Source organism: Rhinichthys klamathensis, unplaced genomic scaffold, assembly GCF_029890125.1.
Source record: "Rhinichthys klamathensis goyatoka isolate OS25496 unplaced genomic scaffold, OSU_Roscu_1.1 h1tg000124l_1, whole genome shotgun sequence".
NCBI lineage: Eukaryota > Metazoa > Chordata > Actinopteri > Cypriniformes > Leuciscidae > Rhinichthys > Rhinichthys klamathensis.
The window spans coordinates 550,588-570,070 of record NW_026606661.1 but is presented as its reverse complement, the minus strand read 5'-3'; the positions used below and the strand labels follow the sequence as shown (position 1 = coordinate 570,070).

General features: G+C 39.6%; 1 protein-coding gene across 4 annotated transcripts in view; it reads left to right on the top strand.

Moving 5' to 3' along the window:
• The window catches only part of cntn4 (contactin 4), a 175,525-nt gene that overhangs the window by 121,482 nt on the left and 34,560 nt on the right, over positions 1 to 19,483 (top strand). For all 4 annotated transcript variants that reach the window (XM_056256197.1, XM_056256199.1, XM_056256196.1 and 1 more), the window contains exons 10-11: positions 4,775 to 4,904; positions 9,488 to 9,638. In XM_056256197.1, coding sequence (XP_056112172.1) covers positions 4,775 to 4,904; positions 9,488 to 9,638 — 281 coding nt within the window. The remainder of the gene's footprint in view (positions 1 to 4,774; positions 4,905 to 9,487; positions 9,639 to 19,483) is intronic.

Genomic DNA, 19,483 nt, shown 5'->3' with positions numbered 1-19,483 from the left:
GTCATTCGTAATGCAAGATAAAAGATACTCAACAATCTCCCATTAAATCTCTTAGTTAAAAAAGCAGATTTTAAGCCCGTTTTCTTGCAGGCCATTAGGAGAAGGCTTATAAACCTTTATTGTGCACTAGAAAAGCTCTTATTGTTTTGTCTTTCTCTGAAATCCATTTAAACTATAGTGAAAGAGGTGATAAACATTTATAGCTTATGTCTCGACACTCTATGTAATACGCAACCTGTCTCCACTGAGAGCCTTTCACCCAGAATCCCAAACTCTCAGCACATGAAGTTATTTTTAGAGACTAGTAGCTCTTTGGCACAACTATGGTGTGGTGAATAAACAAATCAGTAAACTTCATGTAAATTAGCTTCGCTATGTGATGTGGGTACAAACAAAACAAAAGAGATTGATCAATTTAGAGACACTGCATAGGGCTGTTTATGTGCTCAGAACCATAGTCACTTGTCTTTCTTCTTACATCTGTCACTCTTTTTTTTTTCATCTTTCACACCACCAGATTAGAATATCTATCAGCTCTGCATAATTAGCAGTCTGTCCATTTCATTGTTTTGCACTTTATTAGAGAACGGTTCCAACAGAATACACTGCAGTCAAAAAAGCTCAAATAAAATTCATTTACATGCATTGGACCTCCGGAAAGGATTTTTAATGCAGATTATGCTGGTCGGGATCCACATTTGTTGAGTGAATTTGTATTTGAAAACCATATTTGCATAATGATCAATGCTTTACAGGTGTGTTTGTGTTCCAAGGCAATTGCCAAAAGGTGCACTTTAATTTTAAATGCAATAAAATCTTTTTGTTTTGCATTTATGGTTTTAAAAATGAAGCCTTGTGCTTTTCTGGAAGCACATCTCTTTGAGCACTGAATAAATACCACCCAGTTTGTACTATGACAGACTAATGTCCCAAGGGCACAACAATCTCTTGATTGAATCATGGTCCTAGCTCACATTTTGATTCTGAAATGTTGATTTTCAATGTATCCCGGTTAAATGAATTAATCAGTGCAGAATTATTACAATCTCCAAATGTCACTGTCAGCATCAGAGCTTTAATCAATTGTATAACTAAAGGTCACTGATGTAGCAAAAGCATGGGTTGTTGACTTATACCATTTGTTATTTTCATTGTGCGTAATCAATTGGGACTTTTCATGTTCTTTCTGCCTTATTGGAACGCAGCATTGCAAAGGTGACCAGCTAAAAACCTCTTCTTTGTAAATCACTGTGACGCTCTAGTCACTAAGAGAAAGGAATATGATGTGAGGCACATACCGTGTCTTGGCTAATCTAGTAATAAACGTGTCAATGATCTTGTTCACCCGTATCATTGCAGGTTTTTTTTTTTTAATACCAGCTCGTACTGCTTACACAGAACCGAGCTTATATTTGTAGTAGTTTCATTTAAAATGTACCACATAACATAAAGCGGAGTGTTTACAACAGCTAGGAACTGGTAATGAGGCCTAACATGCATGGTATTTTGAACAAAAGGACACATTATCATCTTTTAGAAGGCATAGATTTAAATCAAGACTTAGGAAATGAAAACGTCCATGCAGCCATGCACACGCACTTCATATCAGGATAAGAATTTGCCGCAACTGTAGTCATGCATTTCGATTTATATCCTAACCTTACAGATTTCGAGCAGTGACATTGCCATTCACTGCGTTTTAGCGCAGACGTGCAGATGGTTCCCTCCCTCAGGTCCCGCCACGTGCAAAACTGCTGATTTAAGAGGAATGTCACGGTTAATTAGTGCAGTTGTAAAGTGAAGCATCGCCTCACTTCGAACTGCTATATGCCACCATGTTATTTTCTGTGAATTCTTATTTGTCCCTTCCTCTCTCTCTCTCTCCAGTTCAGACTACACCGGCACACATCTCATTCAAATGCAGATTATCTGAAGGACCAACTGCTGTTTTATATAGTGGTGACTACAGTTAGCACTTTATTAAAATTAACTCTTGTGCGATAATGCTTACTGCATAAATCTTGGCACAGGTGTGTATTTTTAATGGAGTTTTACTATTTCACCCCCATTTCCTTTAATAAATCTATTTTGCACTTGCTACACAAAAAATGTATTGGAAAAATCATTGGAAAATGAAAAATTAGTTCTTCAAAAATTAGTTCACTCGAAAATGAAAGTTCTGTCATTATTAACTCTGCATGCCATTCCAACCATAAATGGCAGAAATAGTAAGAGGGCTATTCCGAATAAGCTGTACATCTGGTGGGAATTTCTTAGTGACTCTTTCAGCAGGTTACATTAAAAGTGAGAAATTTTTTTAAGATTGGTTTGAAAAGTTTACAAATACATCCAGGGGGATACATAATGATAAATAGAATATATATAGAAAAAAGTTAAAACAGTATAATGTTTTTTACATTTTAACACATTTTAACTATTATTTAGCTATTGCTTAGGTTTAACTTCTGACTTCAAAATTTTAAATTAATTGGCTTATTTCCTCACATTAATAACATTTATTCATAAAAGACATTAAATCATCAATTAAACCGTTTCGTTCAAAAACTGATTCATTCGGGAATGAAAAAGAACACTTCCTTTATTAAAGGTGCTCTATGTAACTTTTCTACTAAAATGAATCCTTTTTTTATTGCCTGTGTGTGAAGGGGTTGTAATCACACATTAAAATGATCCACTTGCCGAGTTTTGCTATTACCTCTGAAGGCCAGTATTCCTATTTCTATGTGAAGTCTCCGGGTCGGATTTACCGCGAAATCCAACGGATGTGACGTGTATGCGGGCTCCTGAGCCTCTCTCCTTATATACAGTCTATTGTAGGCGGTCAGGGAGTTACGCCCGGTTAAAGGCGCACGTTTTTTGGCTTATATCTCAGTCAATCTTTGATCAATATTCCCAAGACTCTAATCGTTCGTAGTGCTGGGCGGGGCCTTTCGAACGAGCCCACCCCCGAGGTCCAACTCGCCCGGCTCCCCGAGTTATAGCCGTTCGAAAACGGGGGTCCCAGCGAACGGCGATCCGGTAGGGGGCATCCCCGAGGCCTGCCACTCTAGCGTTCGGGCAAGGGTTCCCCTGGGACCTCCTCCCCCGAATTTGAGCTCTCTGGGTCTTTGCGTTCCAGAGATACGAGCGATTTTCTTCTGAGATCGTCATGTCACCGGCGTCCGCAATTTTGCAGCGCGCCCGATGGTTTTCTGCTAATATATCCGCGAAAACACCACCAAAAACTATGGAACTTATATGGTTCTTTTCAGCTCGACTAGATGGTCCCAACGAGCTCGGTGCTCGCCGAATCCGTATAGTATTCGCCGAGATATTTGCGTAATAGACGGTATTGTCTATGAGTTCGAGCACGAGCACTCTTGTAAAATTTGGTTGCAATCTGAAAGATCACCACTAGAGGCCGCTAAAAGTTACATAGAGCACCTTTAAGTGAGTTTGGAATCTTTCACTCAGTCGATTCGTTCAGAAACACTGAATCATTCCGTAACGAAACACTTGAATGCCCATATGAATGAATGGATCTTTTTCCCGACCGATTCGTTCAAAAACACTGAATCATTCAGGATGATTGTCTTTCATGAATAAGTCGTTGAATCTTTTACTCGCCGAATCATTCAAAAACACAGATTAATTTAGGAATGATAGAACTGTGTTGCTTGGAGATCTGTGTGTTGCAGTGGATTTCTTTTTGGCTTCGCTTGGAGTTATTTTACTAAATATTAACTTCTCTTTTATTGATTATTAAACTGATATATAAAAATTATTAAACTGATATATAAAAGCAATGTCACACTCGCAATCAGCACGATCATGTTGGTCTGAATGTCAACATGGCTGTGATGACGGGTTTTTTTTTTTGGGTGAAGTATTCCTTGAGTATGAAGAATAAAGTTAAAGGGCAAAATGTGAAATCTTAAAGGACAGAATACTCTCTAAACCACAGCAGCGAGTTTCTGCCACTTCTCATGTTAATTTTTAATATGAACCTGTCTTTTTATGAGCCTTTAAAATGTTGTTTATGCCTGTTGGAAGAAACATGAGGTGGAAACTAAATGCTTTCCAAGGTGATTGTGTCTGAAGGTATATATATGTATATATATATATATATATATATATATATATATATATATACAGCACTGATGTAAAGGCACCTAACTCTGGTCAACAAAGATGTTGATCCAGGAACATGTTGTACATGGTGAAATCACATTCACCATTTGCACACACACACACACACACACACACACACACACACACACACACACACACACCTTTGATTGCAGTGTCCTGATGTTTTAAGATGTCTTGGGAGTATTGAAACCTGGTTGACCCATTTTATGTTTGTTTTTTTAATACTCTATATTCATCAAACAAGTTTAGTTAACATCACAAGATATGCAAACTTCATTCCATCACATACTCAAAATGGTATAAAGCTGTCAGCATTAAAATATTAGCCCAGCTTGTTTATAATGGCAAACATCATCCAGCCTCCCAACGACGTGTCCACAGAGCTCTGGTTAAGAAGTAAACAAGCCGGGGCTTTATTTCCATCTCATAAACATACAGATTTATTACCATCGTTTTTGAGCAGCCTCCCTACGCAGTGTCTCCCATTAGTAATGAACACTCAGATTTATGATGGTTTCCATCAACCTCCAGACGTAATTTACCTTCCCAGACACGTTGTGCTTTTATGCAGATTAGCAATCTCAGTAAAAGACTCTTAACGGAGATATCCTGTTTTCCTCAGGAGAGGTTGCAGGTCATTGATGGCGCCCTGTCCATCACTCGCCTGGAGCTCTCCGATATTGGAATGTACCAGTGCGTGGCTGGGAACAAGTATGGAGAAGTGTACTCCAATGCTGAACTCAGAGTTATCGGTAAGTGAAACCTGGTTAATCGAGTTTGACTGAAATATTAGTGTTGGTTTGTAAATGTATAAAGTTGTAAAGCACAGAATAATGACTGCATTAATAAAGCTTACACTCTTTATCTCAACTATGTGCACTTGATAATGGCCACTTATGAGTCATAATTAGATGTTTAATATTGTTCATTGCATGGGCAAATAGGAATTTCATTCTTATTCAGAGGTGACTTTCTGTCAAGGACATTTTTGTCGTTTAAAAGTTAATTTATGCCTCACTAGTAGCACACAACAAAAATAAAATTTCGTTCAAACAGGCTTCCCAAACCCTCCCCCATCTACCATTGGTTAGATAAACTGATAGCCCTGCCCAAGACTCATGTCATTGCTTGTTACTCCAAAGCTACACTAAGGCTTCACTGTCAGAATACCAAACTAAAATTCTGACATCCCGCAATACATTTTTAATGGCACCAGAACACCGCTATTGAATTTACATTGCTAAACAGATGAGCAACCAGTGTATCATGATAACAGAACGTTCTTTTTAACTGAATCAAAAATATACAGCTTAACCAGTGTATTCCGATTCCTGATTCCGTCTGAACAAAGACGTTTTTCTAGCCTGGCAAGCCAGACCTATATCAAGATGTTAGGTCTGGGAACTCCCAATTGGCATATCTCAATCCGAGGGGCGGGATAAACGGTTGTTTTTCAAATTCCCTCTGCATGCAATAGGACAGCGCTACAACCAACCAGAGCAACGAACGGTTGTGGCTGAGTGAGTCCTGTGCGTTTTTCCACCAGCTGAGCTAGTTGATATATTAAACTTTTGCCGTATCCGGTCGTCAAAACTCTGAACACATCTTCCTTTTTTAAGAATGACTTAAGTGACGTTCTCTTAACTCCAAATCATCCAGAGTCGCGGCCAAAGCCGATTAGAAAGACCGCTGTTCGCCAGCAGCATCTTCTTTGTTTTCAAGTAGCAGGGAATTCAAATCACCTATGGAAATCACGCGGGGGAACCGTCTGTTACGGTTGGTGTATGCAGGAGAAGAAGAGGAGATCAGGATTTCCAAAAACAATAGACTTTACTTAAATAAAGCAAAACAACAAACGGATACAGACAGGCAGACGGGCAGAGGATAACACACCTAACATCAACGAGAACCGACCAGGAGTGAGGGAGAACACAGGGTTTACATACACAGAGAACAGATAGGGGAACAAGACACAGCTGGGGCAAATGAACTAGACACAGGTGAAGGAACTGAGAACTAACGAGGAGCGGGAAAACTGAGACACAGGAATAAACCAAATACACAGTGACGGGGGAAACTCAGGACACACATGTAACATAACGGCCCCTCCAAAAAGGCGCGTCCTCGCGCCGTATAACTTCAATAGGGGTGGGGGGGGCGGGCACCCTGGAGGCTGACGAGGGCGTGGCCTACCCTGAGCAGGAAGCCTCCAGGGCGGAGCAGGCTGGTCAGAGGGCCATGGCGGAGTAGGAGACCACCCCTCGGGCGGTCCTGGTGGAGAATCCCCTTCGGGTGGCCATGGTGGAGAATCCCCTTCGGGCGGCCATGGCGGAGACGCACCTTCGCGAGGCCATGGCGGAGACGCACCTTCAGGTGGCCTATATCCCTCCCCCCAAATTTTCTTGGGGGGATTGCCAGGCTCAGGGACGTGCTCCAGGACAGGCTTGGAAGGGCTGGACTGGGCCAGCGGAGAAGGCTCGGGAGGACTGGACGGGACCAGCGGAGAAGGCTCTGTAGGGCTGACTTGAAGCTCCGGCTCGGCAGGACTGGACGGGACCAGCAGAGAAGGCTCTGTAGGGCTGACTTGAAGCTCCGGCTCGGCAGGCGTGACGTGAAGCTCCGGCTCGGCAGGCGTGACGTGAAGCTCCGGCTCGGCAGGCGTGACGTGAAGCTCCGGCTCGGCAGGCGTGACGTGAAGCTCCGGCTCGGCAGGCGTGACGTGAAGCTCCGGCTCGGCAGGCGTGACGTGAAGCTCCAGCTCGGCAGGCGTGACGTGAAGCTCTGGCTCGGCAGGCGTGACATGAAGCTCTGGCTCGGCAGGCGTGACGTGATGTGACGTGAAGCTCTGGGCTGGACGGGACCAGTGGCGAAGGAAGCTCTGGGCTGGACGGGACCAGCGGCGAAGGAAGCTCTGGGCTGGGTTCATGGGCTGTAGCTGATGTGTGTGCTGCCCCCACACACAAAACAGCCACGGACACCACAATGAGCGCTGTGTCTTCCAGAGCAGACTCAAGTGCAGCATGAACGGGCTCTGGCGCAGGATCAGCGGGCTCTGGCGCAGGATCAGCGGGCTCTGGCGCAGGATCAGCGGGCTCTGGCGCAGGATCAGCGGGCTCTGGCGCAGGATCAGCGGGCTCTGGCGCAGGATCAGCGGGCTCTGGCACAGGATCAGCGGGCGCAGGATCAGCGGGCTCTGGCGCAGGATCAGCGGGCTCTGGCGCAGGATCAGCGGGCTCTGGCGCAGGATCAGCGGGCTTTGGCTCGGATTGGCTGGACGGAACCAGCGGTGAGGGCTTGGTGCTGGACGGAACCAGCGGCAAAGAGGGCCTGGTGCTGGATGGAACCAGCGACGAAGGCTTGGCTGGACTGGACACCACCAACCCAGGATCGAAGAGAGGCCAGAGTGGAGAGTGGTGTCGGGACTCCTCTCGACCACCGCCTCTACTGCGGCCTCCACGGGTCCCACTGAACACAGCTTGGCGGGTTCCCACAAAAGCTTGCTTCCAGATCTCCATCTTCTTTTTTTCCTTTTCTTTTTGGTCGGTTCTTCTGTTACGGTTGGTGTATGCAGGAGAAGAAGAGGAGATCAGGATTTCCAAAAACAATAGACTTTACTTAAATAAAGCAAAACAACAAACGGATACAGACAGGCAGACGGGCAGAGGATAACACACCTAACATCAACGAGAACCGACCAGGAGTGAGGGAGAACACAGGGTTTACATACACAGAGAACAGATAGGGGAACAAGACACAGCTGGGGCAAATGAACTAGACACAGGTGAAGGAACTGAGAACTAACGAGGAGTGGGAAAACTGAGACACAGGAATAAACCAAATACACAGTGACGGGGGGAAACTCAGGACACACATGTAACACCGTCACAACTCTGCCGTCATTATGTTAAGCCCGCCCACCAACTCTATACACGATGTGATTGGCCTGACCAGAGTTTGGTTTTTCCAGCTCGAATGCCAACGGAGAGTTGCTAGACCACACTTTGCTGCAAAATACTTTTTGCTGCCACTAGGGTGCGTCTAGGCTAACGTTTTTCCCCATAGCGCTTAAAATCAAGCTCAGCATCTCGTTCCCGCTTTGTCAGGGAACAGGGTTACAGTAAAGCTTACAGACGCTTTCTATGTTTATTTATTTGCCGTAAATATTCAGCCACCAAAGTTGCCAAGAAACTGAACTTACAGGAGAATAATTGTCAGTCCCTTGCGCAGATCAAATAATTGAAGTGCCTTTTAAAAGACAGAGTGTGGAGATTGTAGAGCCGGAGAAATTATCATAATAAAAACTCATTTGAGTGGGGAATGTGAAAAAAAAGAGGAAAGGACGTGACATTTTCCCTTTGTTTTTCTTAGCAGAGAAAAAGAGCGTGTGATAATTAAAGTGTGCTACATACGCCAAGCCTCTGTTCTGCCATCTCTGTTTCTACATCATACGTACCCACGTACACGTGTCTTTCTTTGAAGTACAATGATTAGAGAGGATGTGCTCTAAATAGTCCTTAATCCTCATGTCTGCATACCTGACAATTATGGACAAATATGAAGGGAAAAAATTGGCCTGATGCATGATGGTCTTCAGTTGTTAAATATTATTGTCGTTAAATATTTCAGTGGTTCTTCGTGTGTCATTTATTTATTGGCACAATAAGATACAGGATGGGAAATAATGGGGATAAGAGGGGGGACTGGAAATGTCAAAGCCGGATTCAAACTTGTGACCAAATGAACACCACAAAGCAAACCGCGGCTAGGCCACAGCTCTGACGTTTTCAGCCTGCTCTGTTTACACAATAACATAGCTAGTGTGTAATCTAACTCGGATTGTTTTAATAGTAATTTAGTAACTTTGAATAGCGTAATTATAAGTCATTTAAATTACCCCATTTATTTAGGTTTATTTCCTGTGTTGATTTGTTTTGTTTACACGTTATTTTGATATTTTTTTACTTTAGATATTCTACTAACTCATTAATTTGCAACTACGTCAACTAACTCTCATTAGAGTATTAGTAGACTGTTAGGTTAGTTGCAAAGTTACTTATAGTTAGTAGAATGTTTAAAGTGGACTATCGAAATAAAGTGTTTTTAAGAGAAAGACAGCACATTTTAAGTGTGTAGATATCATCTAAAAGTTTATTTTGTCTTGCCACTTTACTTGTTTTGATTATAAAATATTCCTTTTTTTGTATGTCATTGAAAATAGTTACACGAGACTTTCATGAGAATTTCAGCTATGATAGTTTGAAGTTGCGAAACATTTTCTGTGCTTTCTGTTGACTTATACTCTTAATATAATTTAAAACTTGCTCTTTCATTTCAGCTATCGCTCCTGATTTCTCCCAAAACCAGCTGAAGAGCCACACTTTAGTGAAAGAAGGTGGCGACGTTCTCATTGAATGCAAGCCCAAGATGTCGCCTCGAGGCACGATCTCCTGGCGCAGAGGCAACGATGCCCTCCGAGAAAGCATCAGGTAACTCCCTTATCCCGCTCAGATGTCACTAGTCGTATCTGCCGAGCCTTTCCTCTATTTGCAGTCGTCTTATGTGATGCTACAAAACCAAAGCCTTTCCAGTCTGATCCATGAACAGTCAACTGGACTGTGGGATGATGAGCCCACAATACTGCGGTTGTGCTCCAGATCTGGTTTTTGATATAATGTCTTTGACAAATCATTTCTGTTATTCACTGCAACAAAGCACTGCCACTGACTTTGGCCATTCATCTCTGCCTGTGGAATCCCACTACAGCAGCCAGAGAAAAAGCGTGTCTCAGCATGTCTCTGCTAAGGGTCGCAACGATATGTCTCTAGTGGGCTTTGTGTTTCAGTTTCAACTGCTCTTTTCTCTTTCTTTCATTCTGTTTTACTATCTCCTTCTGTTATTTGCTCACTCCCCCAAACACAAGAGCCTCATAGTGGTACATATTTTCTGCAGACGTGTACTGCGGATCTCTAACGTGTGCCTTGTTATCAAACATACTGCCTTAAAATAGTATAAAATATTATATACAAATATGATTATATAAAATATAAAAAAAATTGTGGGTAATGTTAATGCAAATTATATTTTATTACTCACACTACCGTTCAAATGTTTGGGGTCAGAAAGGTTTGTTTTTGAAAGAAATTAATACTTCAGCATTAATGCATTAAATTGATCAGAGGTGACAGTAAAGACATTTATAATGTTACAAAAAAAGATTTCTATTGAACTTTTGTGGAACTTTCTATACATCAGGGAATCCTGGAAAAAAAAAAATGTATCACTGTTTCCACAAAAATATTGAGCAGCAAATCTGTTTTCAATATTTATAATAATAAGAAATGTTTCTTGAGTGTCAAATCAACATATTAGAATGATGTCGCTTTATATTTAACATATTAGAGTGATATTAGATAAGCGCTTTGAGTTTGAGAAAGGCACATTACAAATAAAATGTATTATTGTTATTATAATTATTTCTAAAGGATCAAGTGACACTGAAGCCTAATGAGTAATGATGCTGAAAATTCAGCTTTGCCGTCACAGGAATAGATGTACAGATGTAATACATTACAGTAAAAAGCAATTATTTATATTATAATTAATTGTTTATAATAACACAATATTATAGTTTTACTGTATTTTTGGTCAAATAAATGCAGCCTTGGTGCACATAGGAGACTTCTTTCAAAAATGAAAGTGCACTGCCTACCCAAACATCATAGTCTGGATCAGTCTGTGTTTTAACTGGTTAACCAACTGGTTTCCCAGCCCGACAAACCTTTCTAAAAACAGCAAAATAGACCAGTCTATCTGAAACTGGTTTATGCTGGAGATTTTTCTTCCAGCAAGGCCATGACTTCCTAAAATACTGTCTAAAGGCATTTTTTTTAATAAGATATTTCAGGCAATGTATTTTTAGCACTCATGTTTATATTTCGTCACTTCAACTGTGCTGAAGTTTTGTAAAAGATGCACATTTAGCGCAGAAATCAGTGAGCACACACAATTATTCAAATGAAGCCTGATGTTCTTATTAACACCTCCAGTAAGCATCACGCAGTCCCTCATAACAGGACTCTGCAGGTTTATCAGGTGACCAGTAATATTCCCTCCTGAGCAAAGGCAGGGTGTTAATCAACTTCTCTGCACACTTAGTAGGAGGTCAGCGTCCCTGCCAGACCAGCCTTTATCAACAAACATATGTCTCTGTCTCAGCCAGACCCAGCTTGATACAAGTGCAGTATGCCACCGACCCAGAGCGCTTGCGTTTGACCACACTGAGATAGGCAAAGTTCAGTGCGTCTGCATCTGTCAGTGTGTGCAGACCACGGCTGCCCGTCGTTTACATATACAAAGTTGGTGTTGGTGCTCATCAAACAGAGTGGCGGGCCGTTTGCATAGGGGTTATGCTGTCGATGTCCTTGAGCTGTCCTGTGTGAGAGGACAGCAAAGCTGATGAATACTCCATGTCTACACCTTGAAGAGTCAAGGCAGAAAATTGATTTGCCATGCGACGTCTTTCTTCTTTTCACTATGTTTTGCATCTCTTTCCTATTCTTTTAAACACTATATTCACAAACAGATAGATACTATAAAGAATATGTGTTGTCTAGTTTGTTATGGTTTAATTTGAGGAATCCTATCGCATTACTTATGGTAATAGAGAAGATAACGTGGCCCCAAAAAGTGTTTGAGTAAGTTACACTTAAAAATATCTGAATGTGATTGCATTCAATGACAAAATAAGTGCCATTTATATACAAGAAGGATAAAAACATTCACCATTTCAAGCAAAACAATATATACGGTTCAAAATGAAGGTAAAAAAAAACATTTAGATGCTTAATGGTTTGGTTGTCACACCTAGTTTAGCATGCTTAATTGCAGGTCACTGACTTCATAAATCCACTAAAAGTTATCACAGAGAATTGCTCAGAAAGGTTAGTTTGATATTTTGTTATCTAATGTAATTAGTAAACAAACTCCATCGCACACCTGCAGGTGATAGTTGCGTCGGATAATAGGACCAAACAAGTTAGTCGTGAAAGCAGATAAGGAACTCCCGCACACTATCGTAACTTGCAATTTAAAATGAATGTTTATTAACACACAACGTTTCGGTCACACGACCTTTTTTCGGAACCACACGAACGTTGTGTGTTAATAAACATTCATTTTAAATTGCAAGTTACGATAGTGTGCGGGAGTTCCTTATCTGTTATCTAATGTAATGAAATTCAGACATTTTAAGTGTCCAAGTACTATTTGGGGCCGCTCTATCTTTACCTTTTTATGGAAGACTTTTCTTCGTCCCGCCTGGCACGAAAATCTCCTAAACCCTACCACTTTAGATAATAGTCCTTGCTGTGCTTTATTTGCTATAAATATCGTGTTAGACAAGTGCTTGTTTTCTTTTGGGGAAACCAAGTGTTCTGTAGTTACAAAGATTGCTAAGAGCCTTATTTGAATTTTAAAAAAGCCATTTAGGTGTCGAATAGGTGTTTAAGTGGATCTAAAGAATTGTCTTGCCACACCTTTGCAGTCAGGAGAAAAAGGCAAAGACTGAGTATTTATTAAAGGGAAAACATTTATTAAAACATTTTTTTTTTTATGCGGTCTGGACCCTCTTTGTGGTTTAGAACAAAATAATGTTCTTTTCTGTCTTTGATCATGAACAGTATTCCACCTAGACCTCCTCACCTATCTTTGACACTGAAGTAATTAAAAAGAAAAATGGATAAATCACAAGTTTGCACGTACATGTCCCAGGTTGTATTGTGGTCAGCGAGGTCTGGTCAGAATGTTTGATTGCATTGTCAATAGATGGAAGCCAGCCAGGGAACTTTTTGCAGAATTGAATGTATTTCTGGAAAATGCTGACATTCTTTCAAGCTCCTTTGGCAATGTCTTGTACACCTAATGCCTACGCACACTTAGAGTATGTACACATACACATAGTCTTATATGGACATTCATTCCTGTTATTCATTATAAAGACTGTATAAGCTTCATTCTTTACAACAGAGTGTTTCACTTTCTGTGAGATGTTAGTTTATCTAAGTTCTGTTATCACTTTAAAGATCTAAAAGCAACTTGAAATTATTTATAGCTTGATTAGCCAATGGTGTGAGTTTGGGGCGGAACAACATGTTAAGCGGCCAATAGAAACCAGGAGCTTAAATAAAACAGCTTATATAAAAATGATATACAATCTAAACTTTCTCAGCAAATATATGTGATTTAATTTGATTAATTAACCTGTATATAATTATTTAACTTAATTCAGTGTTATAACCCATTGATAGGTCTACTAAAATAAAGTCCCATCTTGTTTTTTTCCCCCTATATGCCACATGTGAAATAAAAAGGGTTGCAAATGCGGTTTCATGTCGGCTTTAAGATGTGTTTTATTCCACTTATTTAAATTGCGTCCCTGTCAGCTCTTGCTAACCTTGCAAACAGCAGCAGGTATAAAGACACCACTCTCATTAAGTGGAAATGCCATTAGAGACTAATTCATAATCAGATGTATTGTTTTATGCAAATCTGCGTTAGTGTGTGCGTGCGTGTATGTGGATGCATGCTGAGTGCAAGCACCTGTCTGGGAGCCAGACCTAATCAAAGCAGGGTGCATTTGAACTCCTTTTGTGTAAGATTAATTGGCATAATTGTGCAAGCTCTCCTTGATGGCGAAGAAGGAAAGGAGACGGTGTCACCAGCAGGATAATCCATCTTCATAGCAGCAGCTCCTTTTTTTCTGCCAGAGAGGAGAGAGATCGAAAGGGAGGGAGGAAGGGATGCCATTTCTGTCTTATTTGTAACTGATGTGTCTACCTGGACATTCTATAGATCTGTGGCTCTAAACTAACAGGTTGTGACCCTTAAATGGGTCGCAGGACTGCTCTGATAGGAACATACCCTTGCTGTCTTTAGCACGTTCACGAGTGAAGTATCACAGTATGTGTAAACTAGTCATTCCTTTGAGCCAAATTACTTGTACAGCAGCAAAGATAAACATGATTTTTTTTTTTTTCAAAATCCAAAAAAAATTTAAGACAATTTTTAGGACCATATGCATTGACATACAAAAAATATATAGTATTTAAGTTGTATTTGTTAAAAGTATTTATGCATAAAGGTAGTATTTTTGTACTGCATGTACTTTATTCAGTTACACTTTATTCCGATGGTCCACTTTAGACATTCTACTAACTATAAGTAACTTGGCAGCTATATGTCAAATAAGGGTGTGTTCACACTTGGAATGTTTGGTTGGATTAAAATGAACCCTGGTACGATTGCTTTGTTAGTGCGGTTATATGAATAAGTGTGAACGCTGCAATCTGAACCCTGGTGCGCACCAAACAAGCGGACCGAGACCCCTGAAAAAAACATGTAAACAAACCTAAAACCGGACATGATGTCTCAAGATGCTAACCTTAAAAAGGACAGAATGCGCAAGCCTGTTTTTTTCGTCATAGTCATGATGTTCGGTACGTCTCCTCACAGCAGATCTTCGATTGTGTGTGTGACGGAGGGATTCTTGACGCTGTTTTGACTCCTTTACACATTTTATAAGCTCTTCACGAGTTCTCAGTTGGACAAAATTAACCAACAATCCGAACTACAAGTGTGAACACACCCTAACTCTCACACTATTAGTATTAGTAAACTGTAATAGACTGTTAGGTTAGGTTTCGAGTTAGTAGAATAAGTTGACATGTAGTTGCAAAGTTACTTCTAGTCAGTAGAATGTCTAAATCGAAATAAAGTGTTACCTTTTATTATCATTAAAAAAAATTGTATTACAGCCTTATTTTACTCAATTTATTTCAAAATTTCCAGGTTAATTCGTTAATTAGCATATTATTGGGCCTATGCTGTTTATTGTAATATTAATGTTTGATTTTAACGACCCTTTTTTGTTGTTGTACAGTAAACAATTGGTCCTGTGCTGGGTCATCAACTTAGACTTAGATGACATCAGTGGCAAGAAAGCCGCTGAAATGGCAAGGTGAATGTCTTTTCTTTTTTGTGCAAGAAGATAGTGGCAGCTCCTAAAACGCAAATCTTTTCAAAGTCGTCCACTGCAGTAAAATAAATAATACCCATAGGAGAAACACATAAATAAAAGAGATAGGGCAGGGGGATTTGTTCTAGATATACAATCAGCTGTTTTAGGTAGGACAGGTCAGCGGATGGGCTGATGTTTTCGAGCTGACTTTGCTGTGCCCGAGTGCATGTTTCCGAAGCTGATTTTGACTTGATTGTACATGACTGCTGTGCAATAGTGTAGGATCGTGGCGGTTGAGTTGACAGCTAATTTTTGCCTGTGCTGTGCTGATGTGCACTTGTTTAACAAACAGTAGGATATATTACGTTTGTGTGCGGCTCGGTGCAGCCCAAGGGAGGTTATTAACAGTGGCTAGTTGTTAGATACAATTACAGCCACTGTGTGTCCTTTTGAATATGATATATAGCAGTTTTTTTTTTTTTAAGTGTCTGTATGGTCTACTGATTTTGTTCATTCTTTTACTAATGGTAAATTGTTTGATTTCATTGGGCTCATATGTTTGCACAAAGAGTTGCCTGTGGTTTTAAAGAAGAAATGTGATTCATTAAGTCTTCATAATCTGAAATCTGTACACGTTCGGTACTAGGTGACGATATTAGATGTACGAATTTAAGTTAGCACAAAGGATCAAAGGTTTTCTGTGGAGGCATAATTTGTAAAAGACAAACTAATGGAGAGTTGACTTTCTTTTTTCACAAAGCTGTGTGTCTGAAATTGCCCTCTCTCAAAGAATAGCCTTTTGAAGATGATGAAAGGTTGCCTGGTATATATGATGGAATGGGTTTTGGAGGAAATTTGGACTGTCTTCTTTTGATCTTTGTGAAATTTCTGGTTCTGGACTATTGCCGAGGAAGTATAGGAAAACCTGGGCCAAATGTACATATGGGTGAATCTCACAAAAGTGAAATGGCATCCCAAAATCTGAATACATTTTTTACAAATTGGTAACACTTTACAAGGTTCATTTATTTCAATTAAAGTTTAATTTGTTGACATTAGTTAGCTATATTAGTTAACACAAACTAACAGTGAAATCTATTTATATGGGCTAGATGTAAAAATTGTCCTGTATTAATCGCTTTTTTTATTGCCAATATGTGAACAGCTCTTAAAAACGAAACCATCCCCAACTTCCTAGGTCGTCTATGAAAACATGTAGACTGATTTTCAAGTAAAGGACTCTGGTCATTTTTGCCGGGAAAATCAAAAGGATGTGCCGTTTTACGCACACTCCCGGGAGCCTCTCTCAAATACAATGTTCAGTTTAATGCCGAAAGAGCTATTTTGTACTGTACTGTCAATGTGTCCTCCAAAGTAAAGGGATTAATTCAAACTAGTCTCACATATTAAGTCATAGTCTACAGTCTCAAATATACTCTATAATCAAACTATCATAACTGTGTCATTTTAATTACCTCATCTGTCGACATGATGTTGGTGAATTGCAGAGCTGGTGCAAACAAGCATATCTACATCACTAAGATCAGATGCTTTCTTAACTGCTGCTTTTTCACCTCTGTCATTTTTGTGTTTACTTTGTTATTGAGAAGAAAGCATCCAGCACATATTTACATGTTCATACATGTGTACAGTCTTGTGCGTTACGTGTGCACGAGTGTGAGCACGAGCAAAAGGTTACTGGCTGCAGTTCACTTAACGGTGTCACTAAGAACAAGGGTTTCTGAATTCTACATAGCATTTACATCCAGCATCTACATTTCAGGCATTTAGTAATATTAATGTTCATTTCAACATTCAACTAATACATTATTAAAAATGTTGTTTCTTTTAATGTTACGATAATATTATAATATCGTTAATATTATGTAATGGACCGGCACTAACATGAACTAACAATGAACAGTTGTATTATTATTAATGTTAACAAAGATTAATAAATACTGTAACAAATGCATTGGTCATTGTTAGTTAATGTTAGTTAATGCATTAAGTAATGTTTACAAATGGACCTTATTGTAAGGTATTACGAAGAATTTATATTTCGCTTAAAGTAAATGAAGCATATTTTAGATCAGACGCATTGTGACAATATGTTGTCACAATAAACATGATTCCACCAATTCTCATACCAAAAAATTTGATATAATTATTTATACATTGAAGGGTTAGTTCACCCAAAAATAATAATTATAATTTACTCACCCTTAAGCCATCCTAGGTGTATATAAACGTGGGGTCAGAGGTCACTCTTCCGCCAGAAATAGACCCCTGTACGGCTGTTACCGGAAGCCAGTGGTTATATAGTTATAAACAGTTATAAATATGGATATTTTTCTTACAAAAACGCATCGCTTCACTTCAGAAGGCCTTTATTAACTCCCTGGAGCCGTGTGGATAACTTTTATGATGGATGGATTTTGGACTCCAAAATCGAAGGTACCATTCACTCACATTATAAAGCTTGGAAGAGTCAGGATATTTTTTACTATAACTCCGATTGTGTTTGGCTGAAAGAAGAAAGTCATATACACCTAGGATGGCTTGAGGTCGAGTCAATTATGGGATAATTTTCATTTTTGGGTGAACTAATCCTTTAAAGTTGTATTTTGTGTACTACCTTTAATGTATGTTTGTTTAATTCTTAATTCGAAAAATGTGAGAATGGAATGAGAATCAACATAATGGGAATTACAATTAGAAAAAGTCCAGACATTTCGGTTATTATTTCTGACGATAATGTGCTTAATTGTCACAAAAACACAGTGGTTCTAAAATAGGCTTCATTGTCTATCTATTTTTTTTTTCTAGTATAATTTTTTTATTTGTTTGGCCTGTGACCTGTTTTTCATGAACATAATTTCACAGCTTTATAAAACAGTACGCCGACCGTCTTGTGGTAACATGCTAATGTTGAGTTAACTTCCCACTTGTAGATGCGTTCGGTGCCTTTGCAGAGCGAGAGAGCGAAAGATGAAGCAGAAAAGAGAGGAGGAGTGGGATGAGTACACTCTATGAAGTGATTGCTTGTCAGGATGATTTCCATTTAAAAGCGCGTCTGCCACAGAAGGCTGCAGTGCAGGTGAATGAAGGGCGGCGCGATATCAATTCGGAAAGCTCCGTATAGGAGAGGTTGTGGAGACGAGCAGAGCTGCTGTCATTGCTGATATAGGACACGTTTGAGGGCTGGGATCCGTTTACTTATCTAATTAAGCCCACTTTCCCTTATCTTGTTATTACAGAATAAAGCTTTAACTTGATTTTCAGTCTAATGTTTAAAAGCATCTCCATTTATTCGCTAAGTTCTTTGATGTCTCGCCTTAACTTCTTCTTTCCTTCAGGTTTTAATTTAACAATCATGGTAAAAATAGACAATGTATGCAACATGCTGTTGCATTTATTAAAAAAAGAAAGTTGTTTATTATTCTTGATGTCGCATTGTTTTTTTTTTCCCCTAAGCAATGCCTATTGTTCTGCTTTTTTTTCTTTTATAACTAATTGAACACCTGTTTGGAACTTGCCGTCTCATGGACACATAGATTGAACATGATGGCGCCATAAAACAGAACGTTTCTCACAGCCAAAAAATAAATACCAAATACATTTTCCTCATTAGCTCACCTTAACGCTCATCTGCCTAAACTGTTGTGTTGCCAGCTCATATGGTTCATTTTAATTTCATATTCCTCTCTCACCAGGGGAAATTAGGCGGTGTCAGTCAGTGGAATGTCATTTAAAGGGGAATTGGCCCACCAGCGGAGATCTGGAACATGCCCCAAAGCTTCAAATTCTTGGGTAAAACCCAACCATAGAGGGTCTCTATCAACATATTACCTGCCCCTTTAAAAAGATTGTCATTTACTTAACCTCCTATGGCTGTGTTTTGCTAATGTTGGCTAAAAGACTCTTTAACTAGCAGAGCATAATTTGATATGCCGTGTGGCGCGGTCGTGCCACAGACAATCTATAGGTATAGATTTGCACGGCAGACAATTGGTCAATCAAGATGGTGGACAGCACATCGATTGCCACTAATGTTATGTTTGCAGTCTCACACAATTGATGCGCAACTTTAATTAAAGTCTCCATGGGACAATTATTTTATAAAAAAGGTTTATATAATTATTATTATTATTATTTCTTAAATATACAATGAGGTCCAAATGTCTAAATCCAGATTTGAATATCAGGATTTATTTATTGTTTCATATAAAACTGGAAAGTTTTAAGATTTTGTAACATTTTAAAATATTATGACTAAAATAAAGTATTTGATTTATTTTGATACACTATATTGCA